This window comes from Limanda limanda, chromosome 9, assembly GCF_963576545.1.
Source record: "Limanda limanda chromosome 9, fLimLim1.1, whole genome shotgun sequence".
NCBI classification, from domain to species: domain Eukaryota; kingdom Metazoa; phylum Chordata; class Actinopteri; order Pleuronectiformes; family Pleuronectidae; genus Limanda; species Limanda limanda.
The window spans coordinates 24,054,041-24,078,300 of NC_083644.1; the positions used below are offsets into that span (position 1 = coordinate 24,054,041).

The window sequence follows — 24,260 nt, forward strand, 5'->3', positions numbered from 1 at the left end:
TAAAAACAAAAACCACCACGGTAAGCCATGTTGTGTTATTATAAAAATCCCCATGGAAGATGGTCCATTTGATCTTCATCTTTGTGGGGATAGTGTCTGTACTTAAAAATAAATCAAGCAAGTTGACCACACATACACCACAATTTTTTAAATTGGAAACCTCAGTAGATGGGTTTGGAAGAAATACAACTCCCAGCAGACAAAGAGAGTATAGCCATCCAAAACTATCATAACTTCTATCATTATGTGTCTGGTAAGTGAAATATTTTCCATTGGTTCCTTCCACCAGGAAGAGCCCCTCCATGCTCAAATATTGAACGAGGTGTGTGCCTGCTCCCACTCGTGTGTTTATCCATTTGATGCAGTCCCACTCAGATAAAGAGATTTGGACACTTGGAGATTTGTTACTGAACTCTTTGGTCTCACTCGATTCAGTGTGTGGTTATACTCACAACAGAGGCAGTTGCTGTCTACTGTGCTTCACTCTCTGAGAGAACCCCCCTCAGCAATCTGCACTGCTCTGTGCTCTATGTCATCAAAATATTTGGACTGGGTCATGAGGCCTCTCAATGCAATTCAAAAATATTTTGCCAGGCAAGAACACTTCTAATAGCAGTGACTATCTAGGAGAAAGTGTAGAAAAGGATATGTCAAAATCAAAGAAGGTTGTCAAGGGAAACAAAACTAAGACTCATTCCATTTAAAATACTGCAATAGGACATGATCTAAAGGATGTCGATACGGCTAGAAATGGAATCAGAATGCAGAGGGTGTATCACTCTGTGCTCTTTAACACTAGCCTAAGGTGTTAGACTTTTAGGAACAAGTTCACAGTTGTATAATGACATCACTAGCAATGTCTTTGAATCGTCTCCCTGGTTATATGTGCCCAGTAACCCATTAGATATTTGAGACTGTGGAATCGCACAGCTGATCAAAACGGTCATAATGGTGGTTCTAGGACTGAAAGACGGGAGAAGCATAACTTCCCCTTAAAGATATTCAATTAAATCTTATTTATATAGCACCAAACCATAACATACACTATCTCAACGCACTTAACATTGTAAGGTCAGGTTCTAACAATTTTATACAGAAACTCAACCACACCAATATTGATATAGTATTTAATGTCTGTATGTTTATATTATAATGAGTGTTGAAATACTTCATAAAAATATTCTATAGTGAAACATCTTCCTGTAATTTGTGTAATTAGGGTTTAGTGTAGGTGGACTTTGAGGAGTTTGTATTAAAATAGCACAGCAACAAAGCTACTTAATTACAACTGTGCATACTGTAATCATCAGATCCATTACAATAGTGCATGGTTCTACCTGGCTTATATCTCCAGGCCTTTCATACTGATCCAGCACTGACTCATCATGATTCATGTCTTATGCTTTGCCTATTAATACTCATTTCCTTAATACAGATTGCTTTGGATTAAACCTCAAAGGGCTTAATCAGTGATTTAGTGTTACCCTTTTCTGGTTGACTTCCAAGAAGGACTCTTGAAAAAAATTCCCATTATGCAACCATGAGTATTTCATGCCTTAATCTGACAGCGGAAAGATACCAGTAAATGAGGGAAGAGAGCTGGATAAGACTCCCCCCCTTGAGTGGTCCATGATTGGCACATGATATTATCTCTCATGGGACCCTGCTTGTTTAGTAAATTACCTTGTTCTTCAAACACCACACCTCACGTTTCAACTGTCAGGCAACCCAATAATACTAACTAATATCTGGGTTTTGTCTAATGAAAGCGCTCATTTCTCCTCCTCCCTCTTCTTCTTCTTCTTCTGCAAGATGAAACGAGTCCGTCAGATTCAACAACATATTGTATGTTGTTTGTTTAACTCTTCTTTTCTGATCTGAGGCCCACCCTATTTGCCAATGTCCTCTTAACACATTGTGGTTTGATTTAAATGTATGGTTCAAATGGTTACTGCTTGGTTGAGGTTTTGGAATGATCACTATCGGCCATCTCAACCGCCGACACATACATACGTTACACATATATATTCCTTTTATCACAGTAAGTGGTGTGTCTATAGATATACAATCATCACGTGTGTTCATAATTAAACATACCTGTGACAGAAGTAGCATAGAAGCATATGAGATAGTATGTATAGTGTATTGTGACAAAGTCTTGTAGGTGTTGACGAATTGACGAGTCTGTTCTGACAGCAGAGGTTATTGAAAGCACTGCCCTCTTTCAAGCCCATTCTGTTTAAAACCTGGCCCAATATGTGGTGATAATTGACAAGAGATGAGAATTTCATGTTGGATAATGAAGCGCACCAAACGGAAAATGAGTGTCAGCAAGAGTGTTGTTCTTCTTTTGTCCTTTCCCCTCACATAGGGAAGTGCAGTATCATCTTCCAGGTTGTGTCCCAATAGGAACACGATAGGTTGTTATACACCTGATAGACAGTCGCGAGATGTCAAATTTGGTGAAATACTTCTGAATGGAACGCCATGTACTTGGCAGCTGCTCCTGCAGCCTGGTTTAAATACAAACCTTATTCTAGCCACCAGAACAATGAGCTGCTCTGTAGTAAGGAGACAACTGATCATCAGTGACTATCTGTGCTGTTATTTGATCATTTAGATCTATGCATTGAGTATTTATTACATCCAATCATAAACAAAGGATCTTTTTATTTGTCAATGTGCCATGCCACAGGAGGATTCCTTTATCATCAGACACCCCATAACGAGGGGCTCTTGATAATATAGTCGGGGGACTTTCACTTGACAGGGGAATACCAGTTTAATTTTTACAATAACCAATGAGTTTATCCGAACACATGTTTGAAGACATTATTTTGTCTTTTAGTGTAATTTTTTTATCAAAATGTCAACACTCAAATGAGCACAAAATTAACACTGGTTCAATACCTTAACTATCCATAAATTTAACATGAACCTTATTCTCTACAATATACCTATTTTTACCACTGTATCAGTATGAAACACAAAGACTTTGTGACTCTCTGGGGTTGTTTCTATTTCCCATCTTTTAAAGAAAGCAGAACTGACTGGTGTCACACATACTGGTGACTGATTACAATAAATTATACAATCTGATGCACAGAGGCACACAGCAACACTTGCAAGGAGCACGTTAGCCTTTAAATGGAGACTGAATGGTGTCCTCCTTAGCGTTAGCATGGGGCCAGGAATGTATGAAAGTTGGATTCTAGGAAGAGCAGATGTTCATTGAAGCTCCAAAATATTTACCTTGGAAAAGACTGGTATTAATTTGTGCAAGATGTTGTCACTGTGCCATCTTGTTAGCACATACTCATCCCTGGAGTGAATTCAAATGGATTAAGTCGTCATTATACACAAGACTTGTATTCATGCCTGTTGAAAATCCTTGTTAGTACTCAGTTACCTAAAGGATGTTTCTTTTGCAACATCAGCAACATGTGAATGTAAGCGATGTATGAGCCCTTTAGACCTTTGGGGGTGGTTTGTGAACTGTGCTTCAGTCAGAGCTGCCTCTGCTGTGTGATCTTTGGCACAGTGAAGTCTGTATGTCACAGTCAGATTAAAGTATTGTGAATGAAGCCCTACATTCTCAAAGTGCCAACAGCACTGCTCTAAATAAAGAATTTAAAATAGAAAATAGTGCCTATTTATAACTGTGAGTTCTGCTCCATTTGGACTTTTGTGGAACTCCTCATGCAGTGACTCGCATACTATTCCTGAACATGTGCTGTCACTTATTTTTAGATGCTATGAGGATGATCTCTCGCATGGGATCAGATTCTCAGGCAGGCAGTGATCAAATGGATTTCTCTCCTCACTTCACCTAGGCTGCATTTACAAGAACCTTTTAAGGTTGACTTAATGGCCAGAAAACATTTTTAAATAACCAAGATGCATGCTGTGTAACAGAAAATATGAATCATATATTAATAATCAATATGTCTGTATTGTTATTACACAAGGCTTAGTGAGCATTTCCAGAAGTTTACTTCAGCCCTCTTAATCAAAACCTATCCCTAACTTTATACAACAGAGTATTAGAGCCACTCAAAAACAAACAAATAAGGTTTCGAGATTATGCTCATAATGATTTTAGGAGAACAAAGTCATAATATTACAAGAATGAAGTCATAATTTTAAAGAAAAAAGTCCTAATATATCAAGAATAAAGTAGTAATTGCTTTATAAATGCTACATGTAATTTGAAAAGGATATATCAGAAGATCAGCTTGTAACCTGCATTAAAATGAGGACTGTGTAGCATCTAGTTAAGTCATAGTATATGATTGGTTCCCTAAATGAGGAAATACAAAATCTTTTGATACATCAGCACCACATTATCGGAAGTTTCAGTGAGTGAGTGAGAAACTGAGTCTATTACAAAGAAGGAACCACACAGATTTATGGGAAATTGCCTGTTCTGTGGAGGAGAAGATGTTTGGTAGTGGTCAACTTTGAGCTTATAGTACATTTTTAATATAGAGAAAAAAGGCACAACCTGCAAGATCTTCCGACTCTGAAGCAATATTTGATGTAAGAATGAGCAAAAAACACTTGCACTAATGATTGTAATATCACACCCTATAAATAATGTGATTTCATCTAACAGCCTTATTTGTCTGCTAGTTGGCTTTTACAAAAGCACTGTTTCACAGGAACATGAGACGCTGGGGAAATTGTAATGGCTGTTATCATGTGAAACAGAGAAGAAAATGCACCAGTTTGTGTGCACTGATCCATTTGTTTTTCTAATGAATGTCAGGGTCATGTTATCACTGAGTGATCTGCATCCGCACTGTGTACAAGCTCTGTGAATTACTCTTTGTAATGGACGTCTCCTCTGCTGGCTCTGTAAAGAAATGACCTGTCTGACGAAATGGCTGCAACTTGTTTCCATATATTTTCCTACTGTCAGCCAACCCAGTCCGCCTCTCTCTTGCAAACACTTGTTCTTTTGCACATCAGCTCACACATACTGTATTTTGTAAAATACATGTATTATACATAAATACATGTATTTTACAAAATGTACATAAACAGGGTGCTTAAAGGGACTTTGGGGGCCCCCGGCAAAAGAGCCCTACATCGGACCCCCCAGAAATACATGATAACAACCCACATCAGTCCAATCTTTAAACGATTATATAATAAAAAATTCTGTGCATATACATAAATAAACCAAAGTAGGAGAGTGCAAACCTCCTCCACAATCACATCATCCATTCCTCACGAACATTGTACCAGAAGGTTGGTGACATGGAGTCTTGTTAGGGGTTTCTAACAATGGCGTTGCTGCTGTCTCCTGTACAAAGCTGAACAAGGGGGTTCTCACAACACTGCAGCTGTTCTTGTGGCAATTGCCTGCTTACCTATCCTGTTGAGATGCCCCCACTGATATCTAAGGATTATGTGGGGGGGGGGGGGGACATGCCACACAGTGCAAAGCAGTGACTCACTCACTCTCATTTTAAGTTGTTTGCCTCGCTACGCCTGTCAAGCTTTCTTATTTCACATAGAGGGATGATTTACCGCAGAAAATCAGGCAGATGTAGATAATGGAAGGCTTCTCATTTCAGCTTGCAGCTGTTGTTGATAGATGCTAATGATTTAAATTTTTATACATTAACTTCAGTTGTTTTTACCAAATTATGTTTTTGCCGTATAAGGGCCTTTTCATACACTTGATCTATAAAGACATGTAAATAAAAAAATAAAGAAGCTGCGGACTGCAAAGTGTTGTTTGTCTACATCTGCTCCAACATATTTAACTGCTAAGTCAAGGATAACAGTTATATGCTTTATTGTTCTTATTTTTAAACAATATGTTTTCACTTTCATCTTCAGTGCATGAAATGCTATCTCATTTGACAAGTTTGGCTGAGGCTCCTGTAAACTTCCTCAATTCCAACTGCACCAATTTCAAGGACCGAGCTACTACAGTGAAGCCTTTGCAAATCAATGGTGACCCGAAATAGCAAATGCTCCGGACTAATCACATTAAGCACGCCGTGAGGATTGAAAAAAATACTGCCAAAAAAGATGGAACCTGATGATGAGCTCGTACTCCTTTTACTTAATAAGAAAATGAAATAGCTGGGTACAATACTCATGAGGTGAGGAGAACTTAAAGTGTAGAAGAGCATGAACACAACAACTTTAGGACACTTTTCTGTCAGACAGATTGAAGATCTGCAGCAACAGCTGGGCACGATAATAAGATAATAGTTTATTCATTGAGTTATGGCTCAATGGACATATAAACTCTCTATTGGACTGGATTTTACCCCCAAAATTAAATATACTCATTATCTACTCACCAATTTGCCAATGGAGGGGTAGGGGAAGTGTTTGAGTCCACAAAACACTTTTGGCGTTTCAGTGGTAAACAGCGTTTGAGACCCCTTTTCAGTGAATTATCCCTTTAATGCTAATATCCAGGCACTGGGCTCTGAAGTAATGTTATCACTACGTTATTACGTTATTTATCAATTTCTTACACTTTGGCCCTAACGTTTGGATTACTAAGCTATGATTGGACAATGTTTGATAAGCGGAGGGGTTTAAATGATAAATGGTCTGAATTTATGTAGAACCAGCGACCTTCTGATTAGAGGACGGCCGCTCTAACCCCTGAGCCACAGCCGCCCAGTTTAGGGAACAGTCAATAGAGTTGTGAAGTTGGCGTAGTTAATGTGAAAGTCAAAGTCATTTTCCCATTACATGACTCACAGTTAGAGCATTTCCACAGCCCATTACTTTAAATTACTGAGAGAGAGCTACAGGTTTTAGCATTTAGGAAAAAGAAGACAAACATTCTTAAAGCTGAAATCACTTCATCTTTAAATTCGGGATTGAGTTTCTATCGAAGTTTTGTTTCCAACTCAAAGCTCAAATCAGGGTGTGACAGGCTCATGGGTACTGTGGCATTTACACCCATCTGCCATGATGTGTAGATACAAACAAACCATCAAATAATGATAACTGATGGTCATTACATAGACCAGTAGAAGGTTCATATTAAAGTATCTTCAACATTTTTTACGATGCGAGACAAACTTTCCTAACCTCATTATTTAGAGACACATTTTCTGAGCTTGTAAAATGTCTGATAAATTTCTTTTTGTTCTTAGTTCCAACTTAACCACATTACCAATCTATTGATTCTCGCATTAAATAAATGACCTGAAACACTATTTTACAACAATACAAACTTAACAATTGTTGTATTGATATTGAGCCACTACTTGATAAAAATCAAGATATCCCTTTCGTCAAATCCACACGGCATTTCAATCAATACTACACCTCAGTCATAAAACCTGTCTGGCGAAGTTCTTATGGGCGGGTCTGACAATTTATGACATGATAAGATAGATTTATGGTCCAAATTGCCATTTATATTGAAGAAGTAAATTACACTGCAAAGTTTATAAGCTAAGCAATTACATGGTTAACACAGGACCACATTCTCCAGAGTCAAATAAAGCATCGAATAAATTTCTGAATTGCAATCTGCAAGTGATGACTTTTAAGGTACACCCATCTCTATGGTGGGACATTGCTTGTGCTCCATTTCAGAGTCCACCTTAAAATGTCAAGTAATTCTGGATTTGTCCAGTGAGCTGAAAATTACACATCACTCCTGGATACAAAACATCTGGACAGCAAAAGGCTCTGAGGAGTTTAAGCCGAGGCAGCTGTGAGGGAGAGCAAATCTGCGAGGACCAACAGATTTCTTCAACATGAATCCTGCTCTGGTGGCATTAGCGTTGTCCCTGCTGTCCACGGTCGCAGCTCAGTCTCAAGACCACCATGACATGGGCTGGGTCAACAGCTACCGTCAGGGCTTCAACTTCCAGTGTCCCCACGGAGAGGTCCTCGTGGCCATCAGGAGCTTCTTCAGTGAGGAGAATGGCTCGGACCGCTTGTGGACCTTTGAGTGCCAGCCCACACCTGAGGGCCTGGGGGAGCCCAGTGACTGCTGGTGGGACGACATCAGCCGTGCTGGGATGGAGTGGTGGGTCCTCTGTCACACATCAGTGTTTTACTCACTTGTTGCCACCTGTTTATCTTTGACTTATACAGCAGTGAGCTTTGGCATGAAAGTCGCATCTGTTTAGCGTGCAGAGGGAAACCAGGGAGTTTGCCGTCTGCATTTCTACACATCTTGGGCAGATTTAAAGTTTAAACAACCTTTATGTTGAAGTTACTACATTTTTTTAGCAAGACTCATTTCAGCAGCTGTCACAGTGAGAAATCGAACCCGGGGCACATGAAGTCACACTGATGAAAGGTTGCTGCTGGTTTCTAATCTTACTGCAGCTGCATGCACTAAATGCCCTGGCCAACAGGGATCTAACCAGCAATGATATGAATAAATAATACAGAATGATATACGACCAAAGTGAAACAGAAAATAACTGAAATCAACAAATTAGTCATCTAGAAACATCTGAGTCAGGATACACGTATACACCATGAAATACCATTTCACATCAGGCTACTGAGATTCTCTTTACTCTGTTCAGCAGCTGTGAACATGTTTGGTTTTCACTCAAATATGCCAGAAAGTATTAAGGGCCAGATAAACATCTTGGGATGACAGGTCCATGTGAAAGCCACACAACAGGCACATCTTCGGTTCATCTGTAGAAAGTAGGCAACAGATCAAATGCCTTCAACTTATAAATGATGGACCCTCATTCTAGCCCAGACTGTGTCCAGAAACACAGGCTGCTAAAGGTCACCATTGGCAGACAACAATGGCCCATACCAGGCCTGTGTGTAGCCTGCTGCTCAAACTGTTGTATGAACACAAGCACCCATGTTGCAGGTAAGTGGGGGACATACGCAGATGGGAGACCTGACCTCATCAAGAGCGTCAAGAAAATTACATACATTTTGGTGGCGTATAAAGCTGACCATATTATCACTAGTTGACTGCAGTGGGCTGAAGCTGCTGCTCTGTTGTGCTGCTTTTTATTAAGGTTCTATCAAGTGAAAACGAATGCATAACTTTAACTTCCACGTGTAACTGCTGTGTAGCTAAACTAGCTAGCTTAAAAGTCAGCTTGAGTTCGGCTTGCTAATATGACACGATATTGAGGTAAAATTTAATATGGTTTCCTCATTAATCACTTCACACTGTTTAATAATAATATAAACTGACACCATTATTACACAATTCTAGTTTTTTGCATTACCAAATCCAAACACAATTTATTGCAAATAATAAATGGGTAGCCAGTCTAGCAGGATCTGATATTTCCCAATCATTCTAAACTGCATATTTGTCCATGTATGCACGAATAAATACATTTTTGCAAATGTAAAAATGTAAGTACATCCCTGAACTAGCCATTTGAAATAGATGATCAATTTGCATTAAAATAGCAGATGATTGTCAGCAAAACTTTCTAACTTGTCCCTGCTAGATCACAGTGCTTACCTCACAATTTCCACATGTGTATCATCTAATATTTCCATATAAAATCTTGAATCTCTGCCACTATTCAGTAATGTGTCTTCAACAGACAGTTCCTTGGAGCACAAGTACCTCAAGTGAATTTCTAAAAGATCCATCTAACAGGCCTTGTCAATAGTCCTAAGGAGAAATATGTCTCATTCTATTGTAAAGGGTCCAAGCTTTTGCAGAAAGCCATTCAGGAAAAAGTTGAGTAAAAACAGACAATGCAAAAAAAAGGAAAGAAAAATATTCTCCCGTGCAATCAGGTAATCAAATTTTAACCCACTCCAAATGCTACAACTCACATAAACATGTTTGACTAATCATCGGCTGCACCGAAAGGTTGATTTAATTAGAGGACTTGGATCGAACATTAGAGATCCTGTTTAGAGGGAGAATTGTAGCCTGGCTTTGTAAACAGCCACAGATTACTGACTCTGTACTATCTGCTTCAGATCAACATTTCTAGGCTGGATAGCAGAACCTGCTTGAGCGCTTCAGATTTATTTTTCAGTTAAGATCAACTGCACCCAGCTCCTCTATTCAAAGGCAAACACTGTGAACACTCTTTATCACTGCCACGCCTGCTGTCTATTTGAATTACATTGGCTCGCACATTACCCTGCAGGGTAACTACCCCCATTGGTTGAATAGCTGAAGGCTGTGCCCATGTTGCCATGACACATGTCTACACACGCTGCAGCTCCTGCTGATTGGACCTGGTCCTCTTCAATGTGTTGTGGCGACAGTTAAGTGTAGGGCCATAAACAACTGAACCGTCAACAACCCAGTATTTACTTCAAATCACATGGACTCAATCTCTCTTGGTCTCAAAGGTTTGTCAGTGTTTTACCTCTCAAAATATCCCTTCCAATGTAATGTTTAATTATACAGAAAATGTAAAGGACTGGAATGAATGGAACAGAGAATAAACAGGGTTTCATTTAACATATTTTTCACTGTAGTTTTAATAACTTAATGACTCTAATGTGTCTTTGCAGGACTTCAACTTGTACTCGTAATGGCCTGGTGGCGGGGGTACAAAGCAAGTACTTTGAATCTGTCCTTGACCGGGAGTGGCAGTTCTACTGCTGCTATTACAAACGCCGATGTCCCTACTCCTGCATGTACGTTCGACTCATGGGAATATAATCATGATAAAAGAATAGTTGGACACTTTCTTGTTTGGAGTCAGATGAACAAATTAATTCCACTCTCAAGTCCACGTGTCAACATTTCTGAAGTTCATTCATTACCGCATTTACTTTTGTGTTTATGAACATAACTAGAGGTGTAAGAATGCCGACCTCCTCGTCCTACAGAGGTCATGAGGACTTTTTCTTCAGTGCGAGGTTGCTATCTTAGAAACCAGGGAGTCACTTCTCCTGGCCAAGAAACAATCCAGCACATAACAACTTTTAAGGCTTTGAGGTACTTTCTTTTTTATGTATTTTCACTGGGCCAGTCTAGTGAATGTGCAAAGCTCAAATAACCTTCCCATGGCTTGAGCTATATTTGTAGTGTAGCAATTGAGAGTGGGATCGATCTTATCATCTAACTCTATGCAAGAAAAGTTCATTTACCAAATTGTATTCATTTCAAGGTTTACACATTAATGCTAACCCAGGAAATATTGTTTTTATCAAACATTTGTTGCTTTCCACAGGAAGACCTCTGATATTCCTGAACACTACAGAGAAGAGGCAGAGCTGGTAGTCCCTAGTTATGGCTACTTCATCCGAGGTGCTCAGACCACCTTCACTGGAGTGCTACGGTTTGTTCCAAACATCTGCTCTTTTCTCTAAACAACTTCTGATCCCATGTGGCAATGGGATGTAAAATCTAACCAAAAATGCTGAAACCCCAAATGGCTGAGTGGGAAGAAAATGTTTCTTTTGTGAGGCCAATGGGACCAGAGTTTTCAGGCAGATCTGGCCAAAAGAAAAACACTAGTAAATCTGGTACTGTGCGATCACTCAACTGATTTTGTCTTTCACTTTGTTTCAGAGATCGGCAATGGAAGTACATCCTGTGCAGAATGACAGACTTTGACTGTGACTTTGAGAATTTGTAGATTTGCAGCAATGTTACCCAACCAACAGTTATCATAACCCAAGTACATATTTACTCCTATTAAACAAAGATATAACACTGACATTATATAAAACCGATATTGTTCATGTTTCCATTTCATTCAATATATTTACTTTTAATAAATAGATCAACCACAGGCATGTGACTTATGCCTGTGTAACCACAGATTTTCTGGTCTAGCATGCAAAATGAACCTCATCACAGAGGGTCTGTCGGGGATTTTGGGCTCCACCGATAGCTCAACTGTTTTCATTTAGTTGCAGGAAGACCTGCAAGTCTGTTGGCAACACGTGAAAGTGGTCATACAAAACAACTCAATTATTGGATGCTGTGCTCATGATGATGGAAAATAACTTAGTCAGGCTTCGCTCCAAGACCTTGGAGTTGGGGTTATGTTAAAGTAAAATGGTTTAACACTATTTTCATACTCATAAATGTAATAAAAGTATTTGGAGAGCTGCCTTGTGTGACTGACTGGTGATATTGTTTTGTAAATCACACAAAACCCATGTATGTGTTGGGAGTGATAAGAGGATCCAACATGAGCTTAGCATGTAATGAAATGTCCCACCTGCTTTCACATTGCTCCTGTATTAAAGTGTCTTGTTCAGTTTGGCAAGTACAGCTGAAAATCATTTGAGTGTGTTCTTCACATTACTTAAGGTCACTCATAGGGCACTTAAAAAAGTTATTTTTTGTTTAGTGTAAATGTGTAGTAAGGTTTTTCTAAAAGACTAAATTACATAGCATATGATGTTTGGGATTAATTATACGCATATTGAACCAAATGGGATGAGAGTAACAGAATACAATATAGGGCAATATTGTCCAGGATAAATGTTGCGGGAGAAAGGATAATCTAGCTTTGTGGGAGTATAAGCTTTCCAGAAGCTCAGAGAGGATGAACTCAGCCAGGATGATATCAACAGCTCCTCTGGGCTTAACTTGGCAGAGGGCAAACTCAACACCACATGTTGCCATAACAAAAAGCTTGGAGAAAGTGTGTTTGTGTGCTAAAGAGCCTGACATCAGGGATTACCATATCAACAGCTAATTACTTATGTGATATTTTCCTTGATACATGTTATAAGATTATTATCATTTATTTTAAATGAATCGGCCAACATTTCACAGCCAGTCAGCATAACAAGACCAAAAGTTAAGATCTGGCAACCAAGGTCTTTAAACCTACAAATGAACAAGTTGTAAAGTTTGGTTAGTCTTTATAAGAGCAGTAACGTTCCTATTATTATGTTTATTTATTTATTTTTCCTTAAGACTATGACTCACTACTTTCAATCAGTAAACTAAGATATGCTAAACTAAGCTAAGCCAAGCAAATCATCTACTGTGTCGGACACATACATCTTTGCAGTTCTTTCAACAATAAAGCTCACCAAATAAAACAAACATTCAGGTAAACATTGAAGCTTCTTTTTGACTGATAATAGTAGTAGTATAAATAACTACTCCACTAATTAACTCAATTGAAAGCTCTGGAAATAATTAGCAAGATTAGTCAGGGTTGTTTTTTAAATAATGTTTTGGTTGTGAAACTAAATGTTCTCCAACTTTTTTTACTTGGCTGCCTGGTGTTCTTGTGAACTTTCCAAAAATGAAATGTTATTTTTTTCCAATGCATCTAACAGCATGTGAATTCAAGGTGACAGCACTTGTATAAACAAGTCTATGGTAGAAACACAATAGTGTCCATTAGCCACTTTGTCTTCATTTCATTCTGGACAGGACAAGCAGTGTGTTTTACCAGCACCACTTTCCAACGTGCTGTTTAAGTCTTATTCAAACTTAATGGAGTGAACTGGTTGAAGTTGAGCAGGCCTGCTGCACCGTCTTGAAAAGAGCTGGGGACTGGGCCAGTAGCTTTCACCACTGTTTGTTTATGGCAACTGCTGTCTCGGGGCAAAGGGCCAAATACTCCAGCGTAACACAGCTGTCCCCTGAGCCGGTGGCCGGTGGCGAGCCACACGCCTGCAGAGGCCTCCTGCCCACAGAGATCCACTGTCCCTGTGGTGGAAGCCTCCTTCCTGAGCTGGAAAATACGGGCGATATATTGTCCCACTCTATCCGCTCTGCCCTCCAACACACCCTGGCTGTAATTAGCATTCATAAGAGGAGCCAAAAGGCTGACAACTCCTTGCTACAATCATCTTTGGAGTCTGATTCTTATAATTAAAAGTATAGATTTATGGCGACAAAGCCCCATAGAAAAGAGTTTAAGTACTGATGAAAACCTGCTTCTGTTTTCAACAGAACACACTGAGAATGACCTCAACTGTTTAACAATGTGATGTCTAATATCAGTGTAAAACCGTCCACAGAACTGACCAGAGTGTTTGTGTTAGCAGTGAATTCTGCTCTCTGAGCAAACAGGCAAGTTTAAGTCCTAGGATAGTGAAAGTGTTTTTATGATTCACTCATTTTTAGGGAGGAAAATAACTCATGTTCAAGCTCACATTTATTCTGGGAAGTTTTAGACCCTCTGTCTGTGTACACAGGTCACTGATGACATCACTTCAAGTTTGACCTGATGACAGCTCCAGTTGAAAAGTTAAGAAATCCAAACAGTTATCAAATTCATCCGGGATCCTAAATTTAATCCCATACATCATCCTCAAGTATGAAGATTTCAAGAACGTCACTTGGGCTCATCCCAAATTAATGGCAAGTCACTGAATAGTTGTTGGGATATTTCAGCCTGGACCAAAATGTTGGACTGACAAACTGATATGGCCATAGATCCATGCGATTAGACACAAATTACTTAGTCTACATTTAAATATGACTGCAGAAAATTGGAAGTCATTATTCAATGGTACGTGATTTATTACAAATTCAAAGTGAACCCTCAAGGTGTCTCAATTTGATGTGAAATATTTTATCTCAATAACAAGGTCTACATTGCAAATTTTGATTAGGTATATGTTTGTGGACAGAAAACCCAACAGAACATCCACTATCACTGATGGTGAGAGAACTTCAACATGAGTTCAAGTGCACAAACACTCTGAATTAAAAAGAGAGCACGTGATGTTTTTGTATTTACAGCCAATCCCTGCGTGCGTCCTTCTCTTTCCTGGGAACTTGAAGCCAGCTGCTGTAATAAATGCCTCAGTTCAATAGCTGTGATCCAGTGAGGCCTCTGTGCAGCCATAAGCATGAGAAAAACAACAGCTTCCCAGAAGGAGAGGCTCACGTAATTAAAGGTGATACGGAGCCAAAAGCTCGCATGGACAGAGGTTGTTTGAGTATGAAATCGCTTTTAACACACAAAAACATAGTATGGAAGCAGCCTTTGACGTGTCATAGAGGTAAAAGCACAGTTGTAAATAACATTGATATAACATCGTAAGTTGCACATGTGCTTTTATTCCTGCAAACACAATGACAATTGTGATGGGACATTTTGTCCGTTGACAATCAACCCTCTAAAAGATTTTCAGTATTATGTTTGTAACCTAAAATGGGAGGCAGTGGTGAGACGGTTGTCACTCATCCACTTTTAGACCAGAATATTCTTCTATTGGCATAATTTGTTCTTAAGTTGAAAACCTGCAAACCAAGATGTAAAGAAGTTGTGCCTCCCCCGGTCTTTTATTAGCATTCCATACGTCAAATCCCTTCACCAATATTGAAATTTCCATTAGCCCCAGCTCCTCCTTGTGTTAAGTGCTAAATATAAAATTCTAGCAGACTAAAAGTTTTAACTTAGATGATGAACATGTTGAACAGTATACATGCAAAAGTATGTTTGTGGTGTTTAACTATAGCCATTGAGAGCATCCTGATGTGAGCATATAGCTCAGAGCACTGCTTTGAATAGCGTCACAGAACCGTTAGCATTGCTGTTGACTCTTGTTTAAAGAACACTATTATATAAATTACACGAACTTCATATTGTTCAATATTGTCGAGAATTATATTAAATATAATGTATTTTTACAATCACCTCCCAGTTTTTATCTACCACTGCATTCACAAGGGACAACTTTGCTGAGGCTTGTTTTAATATATACTGAGTAAGATAATAATGTATACTCAGCACTAGAATTTCTTTCAATATAACGTTTACAGCGTTTCATCCACTGCAGTGCTGTTTTTTAAATTGTGATGATATAATATTAAATTATTTACCTCCTAAATCAATTACCTGACAATGAAATGAGAGGGAAAGAAGAATACATGAATTTATCTCCAGCACAAGGTGAAACTGTCAGAGACATCAAATCAGGAAGAGTCTTCTTTTTAAATGTTCAAACTTTGGGACCGATCATTGTGAGCACTGTTTTCATTCAAGAGACGTGATCTGTTCTCTGCCAGCAAAGAAGTGAAGCGCTGTGATTGGCTGTGGACAGGGAGAACCCGAGTGAGCGAGCAGCATGGAGTGTGACCCTGACCCAGCCCCGGGGCTGCACAGATAGCCTGTTTATTTTAGGGAGCCTCTGCTGCTCTCCCTGCTCTCGCTTGAGGACAAAAACAGCTGCCTCTTTTCATGTCTGACAACAAGGGGCGCAGCGCAGGGTAGAGACCCACCACAACTCAGTGTGACCAAGTTTTTACTGAAGAAATGTTCTGCTTTTCTGAGAAGACATGAGTCGGTGGTGTGAATTCATAGAATGTTTACACAGCATCATACAGAGACTATAAAACTGGTGGTAGGATTTCAAAGGGTAAATTAAAATCAAATGATCTGTTTTTTGATTTCTGTTGATACAACTGAGGTGTAATGACTTTCATGTATAGGGCTTATTGAATAAAACAAAAAATGTGATCAAATTAAAGGTCGGTGGAAGTTTTGCGAAAAATACCTATTGCTCTGTAAATTTATGAAGATTCTCCAGACTCATTGCTTTCAAGATCCTCATCTTTCATGGATGTGAATGAGAGGTTGTGGAATGGGAGTATTAATGTTTGTATGTTATGTCAGTTTCACACAATTTTTTACAGTTTCTACTGAGCCAATAGAAGGCAATCATACAAAACAATGTGAAAGTGAAGCAGCATACATCAAAAAGTGTGTTGAATTTAGCAGTAATGCACTTTAATGCTCATTAATGCAGCTTTTTGTCAGAAACAGGGTGGATTTTCATTTCATTTCATTCATCAAACAGCCTACTTGACATGTGCCGACACGTAAGGTACATTCTGTACGGTATAGGCCTCTTGTATGGAGGTGTACAGTTGACAACTACGGCGGTGTTTGTCCATGGAAGGGTCCAATAAAAAAAGAAGCATGTCTAAACCTGTGGCTTATTGGGCAAGGCACAGGTTAATAGTGCGGGGTGTGTCCTCATCCATGGTTCTGTTCTGGCACAAGAACCTTTATCTTTGACTCTTGACAAGCTGCACCTTGGAGTTCCATCACATCTAATCCCACTTTACATACCATGTAGTTCAGTTGACGTACTACAATCTCCAAGAGGATGATTGTTCCAGCAACATGGATTCTCTGATGAATAACAGCAATGTCGAAGGAGTAAAGACGAACAAAAGGCTGGTGGGAATTCTCTCCTTCCCGAGAGTTAAAGTTCCCAGTTGCTGGCTCTTGGGAAAGATTCTTTGCATTGAGGACTCGGGAGGGAGCTCTGCACTTGTTTACACAGTCAACTGGTGTTCGTCCTCTGATTACAAAATTATGGTGTCAGATACTACAAGCTGGTTCTGATTTAAAGTTAAGAATAACAGCTTACTCACTTTTTCCCCTCTGTGTCTGCGGAGCAGCAAAAAAAAAAGTTTGTGATTTGGGAAGGCAGCCAAAACATTGTGGGAACAAGAGGTGTAAGGTGAGCTCCGTGACCTACTGGTTCCCAGCCTTCCCTTTGGCTTTCTCACTTTCTCTGCTTGCAGCGCACCTCCAGACAAAAGCATCATTATTGCTCTTGGATTCTTCACTGGTGAGTTCCTGGTAGTGAAACAGCACAGAATAAATTAGACACTTTATGGTCTGTGATGGAGAGAGCTGAATGGATCCACGAAAAGGAAGTCAGGATCTGGGATTTCCACTCACTCACTCTGAGCGAAATGTTTCACCGCAATATTTCCAATGGCGGTCTCGCCTCTCTTATTAGCCGTGATTAGCTTGTGGCTGCGTTTCCTGGTGGCCTGAGAAGGAAACACTCGGTGCCACAGAGAGCAGCGTCTTTATGGTGGCAGACATTAGGACTTTACGTCCCCGCAGGTGAAGGGTCAAGACTGAGAGTGTAAAAGATGTACTGGAGCTTGTCAGTGTGTTAATCTGTCTGTTGGCCAGAGGCCCAGGCAGCGAGGAGAGCAGGACTCAAACAGTTTTGTGTTACACACAACAGGCTCTCCTCACACAATCGAGCATGTGGTTGTGTCTTAGTCGTGTGGAATCCAACCGTGACCTGGAGTTTAGATACACTCCGCAGTTTCTCAGGATATAGAAAATACATCACAATGCAACACAGGAAACATTCTTGACGTGACATTTTTCTCATGTTTTTCCATTACTGTAAGAACTTATTCTGTAAATGTCAGCTAATAGTCAGCTGTAGGTCTTGGTCTGACTTTTAAACCATTGAAAACACTGGGGTCATTGGATCAAAGCCATGCAAAATTACCAGGAGGGGAAAGTTTAACCAAGGTTACTACTGAACTGCATTATGGGAAGTGTAGTAGAAATTCTTTTGGATGGCGACACATGCCATTGACTGTGTTGTGTTTCTCTAAAGATATAGAGAGCAGAGCAAGGTGAGTAAAGGTCAGAGAGGCTCACAGAGGAGCTGACACACATACGTCCACATCTCTGTGACATGTTCAGCTGTTAGGCTGGCTGGCTGGTTGATTCAGCTCCAGTCAGGTGGGTCTGAAAAGGACACAAACATAAATGTAAGTGCGCTATTAGTGGAAAAGATACAACTTCAAATAATAACAAGTATGTTTGTCAAGCTGCAGCCTGGAGAAAAGTATTAAAAGTATAGTTAAAAGTATAGATATATTGCTTCTGCTGCATTTGCTCTTTTTATTCTCTCCCTTTTGCGTGCTCCTCATGTTTATGGTAAAGGACACTGCGTCTTTAAGTTAATGGTGAAAGTTAGATGAAGGTCCTTCAAGCATGAGGCCAGATCTGGCAGTGGCAGGAACAGAGCAGGTAAACTAGAGAAACACAGGCCGTTTTTTGAAAATTATACCAAAAAAAGCACCAGAAAAAATCTCAACAATAATTCTGGGGCCCACAAAAAAGATCAACCTAACAAATGACCTCAAGCACCAGCTGAACAGAACTTAGCAGCACAAACTGAGACATGGTGAAACATATAAAGTGGCTGGTCAGGCCATTCAAAAACAGAGTGGGGATAGACAAAGACAAAACAACATTTAAACAAACCCCAATAACATGCTGTACAATGCTACCTAATATTAACCAAGGAAAAATAATGAAACATCAATATTACATCACAGTCCCAATTATGACAAAAATGGTGCTGTACAATTGGCAATCCACAGCCTGACTGCAGCAGCTCGACCTCCTATCGTTTTCCAGACAGACGACTCCAGTAGAATCCCCCTGGAGCTTGTAACTCAAAAAAACCTTAACTTAATGTGCGCACTCCAAACAACAAACCTATTGTCAAAATCTGTGAATAAAACTCAGTATGCTTTATGAAACCAAAATCTATGTGTGTCCAGTTTTGCCTTCACACTTCAAACATGGGAGAATACCAAACTATTCTTTTAACCCACTTGCTATTGCATCATCATGAAACCCACTTCTTATCACCCTGATTCCAGTGCACAGCTACAAATCCAATAGAGGTAAATCCACATCTATTCACTGGATACATACACACACCCTAAGATGTGGGATCCAGTGTTCAGAAGACCTTATCAGTGAGATCATATTTACAGCCAAGCCCAAGATACAATTATACAATAAGAGCAACAATACTTTCCTCCTCTTAAAAAACTAACGTTTATTGGAACACACTCTTCCTCAACTCAATACCTTGTGGCAACTGTGTGTCACAGCCTTACTTGATTTGGTTTGACAAGCAGCTTGTAGTGGCCGTTGTTAGCTTCTATGCAAATGTTAGGCTATGTTTTTATCTGATCTTCTTAAGTGAACTTTATATTGTTGGAATGATTTCTTGTGGCTCCTGTACATGCACCGTCTTCTCAAGGCGCCTCCAGCCATTAATGTGTAATTGTATTAAATGAAAGCTGTATTACATAAATCATGAACCCTGAATGATAAATAATTCATGCATTTCTCTCCAATCTCCTCATGTGTGCTTTGACTAAACTGTCCTCCTGTCTCAGAAATCATGATTTGTTGAGTTTCCCTGACACCTAAAGAGCGCAGGGCGATTTAAGTCTTGTTGGGAAACAAGCTCAGTGGCTGTATTACTGCCAGTTGGCTAAAAATACCCTAAAATACCAGTCACCCGTAGCCAGCCAGACAACAAAGGTCTGAAGGATAACTAAGAGGTGATATAAGCAGAGCCGTGATTGTGAGCTCTTACATCATCATCATCATCCATTCATGGCCTCTGTGCTGCAAAAGCTCTGCTTCCTTGACAGACTGTTTGATTTATCCTGACTCTATGTTCACCAGCTCTAAGTATGATTGAAGGAAACAAGGTATTATGACATAATAATTTTCTCTCACTTCTTTTGCTGAGCCCAATCTAAACTTACAGGTTAGCCTGCATCCTTCCTGTGTCCGGCACATTTCTGCTGGCACAGAGGTTTCATCAGAGGCAGCATGTAATGGAAAAGTACTCCAGTGCTTGAAAAAAATGTAGCAAGCTTTCTATCAACTATATCTGGCCTTGGGCACAGCAAGAGCAAGACAATGAAAGATAAGGCAGTCTCCTTTTCCCTGGGTTCCCGGCTGTGTTTGTCCTTCAGCAGACAAACTCTTTTATCTTGTTCAGGTGTCTGGGTCAGACACAAGATCTTTCTGACTGCCTTGGAGCTACAGTTCAGAGCCATTAGTGTAACAGGACAGATAGTAGATTACAAAATGGCTGCAAATTGAAGTTACAAATGTACTGTTAACCTCAGACCAATCACATCCTTTTAACTGCACCCCAAACTCTTTCATATCAGGTATTTACATTTAGTGTAAGTATTCAGACTTAGGTTTTTAACTCAGGGTGACCCACACCCACTTTACCGGATTCTGAGTATTCAAGAAGCTGCTAAGTTTGGTGCACTTGTGAAAGGTCTATCTTTTGGGTATTTTAACTTCGAAAAAGCTTTAAATTAATTCTAGGATGTCATCGTGTTGATGGCATGAGAGAGTATTAGCATAAACATAGACATTGCTTTCCCTAGCTGGATAATATTAATGAAATGATTGTTAAGATTAGAGTAAACAGCAGAGGGGCTTATATTGAACCTTGTGGGACGTATTCCCTTATCAACCATCTGGGGACTTGCATAATTTCCTAGAGAGACTCAGATAGGAGCTGACCCGGGATTTTCAGAGTTCCAAAAGACCGAGAACAGTGTTCTTTGTTCAGAATAGAATCAGTTTCTTTCACAATCTTGATACTACCACGACACCTATGATAATATGGTGCTGATGTGCCACAAGATTACATATTTCCTTATCTATGAGACCTACTCTATACCAAAGTATAAGATGCTCTTCATTCCTAATCTTAAATGACCACTTTTATTCTTGTAGAATTATGACTATTTTCCTCATAATATTACGGCCTCAGTCTCAGGATATTACGACTTCATTCTCATAATATTATGCATTTCTTCTCAAAATCGCAGAATCTTTTGTCTCAACAATAACCCTTGAGAGGCGGTGGACTAGTGGCAGACACTTGGACTATGGGCAGAAAAGGTCTCTGGTTCGTCTCTGGTTCGACTCCACGGAGAAACAACAAAAAGACGAACCTGGATTAATCTGTCCAAAAATCCAAGAGGATTCTCCCTACCCTGTCTAGTGCCCCTGAGTAATGCTCCTTACTCCCCCAACATCTGCTGCCCGGGCGCCGTACATGGCTGCCCACTGCTCTGTGTGTCCTGCGCCAGATGGGTTAAAAGCAGAGGTTAAATTTCCCTCCTTGCATTAGTGTGCTTGTGCATGTCTGTGCATGTGTTTGGGACAAATAAAATAGTATCCTAATCTTAATCTAATACTATACTCTATAGTATAGTATATATAGTAGTACTATACTAGCCCCAATACTATGTTGCACTTTGCTGAATATGGCCCAGACCTTACAACACAAAAGTTCCCGTACTATGCAAACAGTGGACACAATAACAACTCAATTTTAAAAGGAGGAAACTTCCAACAGATCCAGACTTATTATTATTACTCGTTATATCTGCCTCGACTGGTTGTGTTATGAAGTTACAAGGTTAAGGTTATGGAGTCTACATGAACAAGGACATTAACCCTTATCTCAAATATGCAATGTCTGAAAAGTCCTGACCCTTTTACATCAAGGTCGAAACCTAAGCTTAAGGATAAACAGAGAATTTAAAGGCTTGATTCTTCTGTGTACACTCAATACTGGTTTGCTTCAACTGAGAGTGGAAAAAGATTCAACAGCAAATATACAATGAAGTGCTAAATGGCCAACCATGCGGGTAATAGGGGCACTGATCAGTACTATTTCTCTGTTGTAACATGCCTGAGGCCAGTTTCACTCTCTCTCATTTCAAGGTTAAAGTAGGAGGGGAACATTAGCGTGAACCATTTTGGTTTTGCATAGTAGAGAGTTGTGATAATACATTAACATGTGTCATGGTTACAACCCTGCCACTGTGCAATGACCAGATCACTCAACAAGCAATAGTAGCAGTAGTGAGAGGAGTTATTCCAGTGCAGCCGAGACTTTCAAGTCAGAATGAACAGCTCTGATAAGAAGACGCATAAACTGCAATTATGGGATTACTAAAGTGATAAAGTCGGGGATGATGAAAACAAGGTGGGTAATAAAAGGAGAAAGATGGCAGACCATAAAGGCATTTATTGATGTAACAGCCATAACTACAAATGCACTTGGGGAAAAAAGAAACATGCAAACCACATAACATCCATCATTTCAATGGGAAGACAGCGTCAGAGAGCAATTCCAGCTTAAACCTTAAAGAGATGGAATAACGCTGAGATAAAAAGCTGATAAGAGATTAGTACAGGACAGGAAGAGGACGTCATTCCCTAAATGTGTGGAGGACACAGGTCAGGTCGTTCCCTACTGGTTAGACTTGCAACAGTGTAATACAAGTGGGAGACAGTGTGATGAAAATAGAGCTTATAGAGACACAGAAACATTTTTTCTGACATGTAACAAGTGGACTCTTACCAAAGGAGATAATCACTGGATCACAACTAACACCTAAACACAGCCCTGAACAGGGACATCGAAGGCACTTGGAGGTGATGTGATGCAAAAGTTATCAAAGCATTTATTCAATCCATCATGTTTAATGTGAGACGATTTACAGCTTTTCTTTTAAAAACGCAGTGTTTGATTGCAGGGCAGTGACTTTTGAAATGAAAGTTATTAAACTCCACAACTGACCTAACAAAATTATATATATTCGACCATTAAAAAACCTTGTTTTTTCTGCTGAAGGCTGAATTGTGTATGGTTTTCAAACCATTCAGAAAACACAACACAGAAGTAGATGTTTTGGAATAAAATTTGATTTGCTTAGATATTAGTATCGAAAAATTACTCAAAATGCTGCTTCAAGTTTTGAACATATTTCAAAAAGTCTCAGTGAACTGATTGAGTGATCACTGAGAGGTGCACTCAGCAGACAGGAAGCTGTGTGTGTGTGGTAATGGGTGTTTATTGACTTGTTATAGTACTTGTGGTCCAATCTGCATTTGTACATTGAAGCTCATTCGAATCAACTTGGACTAAGGCATATGTGTGTGTACACATGTATTAGTACAATTAAATGGCAAATCAAGTGGCATTTTTCAATACACACCATGAACAAATGCAGATGAAATTCATCCACAAACTGATGGGTTTATTTATTTTATAAATACTTGTTATACTTTACACTTTCTGACAGATGTTGGCTAATGTTCATCCCTGTTGCCGTCTTTATGCAAAGCTAAGCTAACTGGCTGCTAGCTATTTATCATGCAACTCAACTAGACAGTGACTGAATATGAGCATATTTACAAAAATGTCAAAATGCACCCTCGAGCTCTCAGCTTTTAGAAGAGCTGAACTTTGTGGCTGAGCAAATTCCCGAAACCATCCACTCAAAAGCATGTGTGGATTTTTTACCTCTCTCAGACATTCACCACTTGTCCTGTTGAAGTCACAGATACTTGCTTGTTTGCAGCAGCACACCTGCAGAAAAGGAAGAGGACATGAATGTGAGACAAATACCTCGGCAGGAGGACGTGACAAGGTGTGCAGAGCAGATGTGAAGAGAGGAGTCCGAGGCAGCTCTCACAGACAGATGTTTGATTGTGTCACAGATTACATTCAAAACACAAGTCACGGGTGAACAAAAGTCTTTTGACTTTGAGAAGTGATGAAAGAATGAAAATCACTTATTCTCACTTATTTCTTATTCATAAAGAAAGGTTTTCTAAGTCCTCTAAGTCCAATGAGACATTAACATTGGCAAACAACTAAAAGTGAGAGCACACCGTTTTACTTTGAAGAATTATTTCCTTTGACCCTGGAGTTATTAACCTCTGAGTATTTAACAT

General features: G+C 39.6%; 1 protein-coding gene across 1 annotated transcript; it reads left to right on the forward strand.

The window, feature by feature from the left end:
* The first annotated feature begins 7,748 nt into the window (after positions 1–7,748).
* On the forward strand, positions 7,749–11,546 carry dpt (dermatopontin). Its single transcript, XM_061078852.1, has 4 exons — positions 7,749–8,023; positions 10,474–10,599; positions 11,139–11,246; positions 11,480–11,546. The coding sequence occupies exons 1-4, from the start codon at positions 7,749–7,751 to the stop codon at positions 11,544–11,546; spliced, it is 576 nt and encodes a 191-aa protein (XP_060934835.1).
* Positions 11,547–24,260: the final 12,714 nt, after the last annotated feature.

Excerpts from the sequence above, each read along its gene's own strand:
- dpt (XM_061078852.1), top strand. The coding sequence starts at position 7,749 with ATGAATCCTGCTCTGGTGGCATTAGCGTTGTCCCTGCTGTCCACGGTC. Across the intron at positions 10,600-11,138 it reads CGATGTCCCTACTCCTGCAT|GAAGACCTCTGATATTCCTG; the intron begins GTACGTTCGACT and ends TGCTTTCCACAG. Across the intron at positions 11,247-11,479 it reads ACCTTCACTGGAGTGCTACG|AGATCGGCAATGGAAGTACA; the intron begins GTTTGTTCCAAA and ends ACTTTGTTTCAG.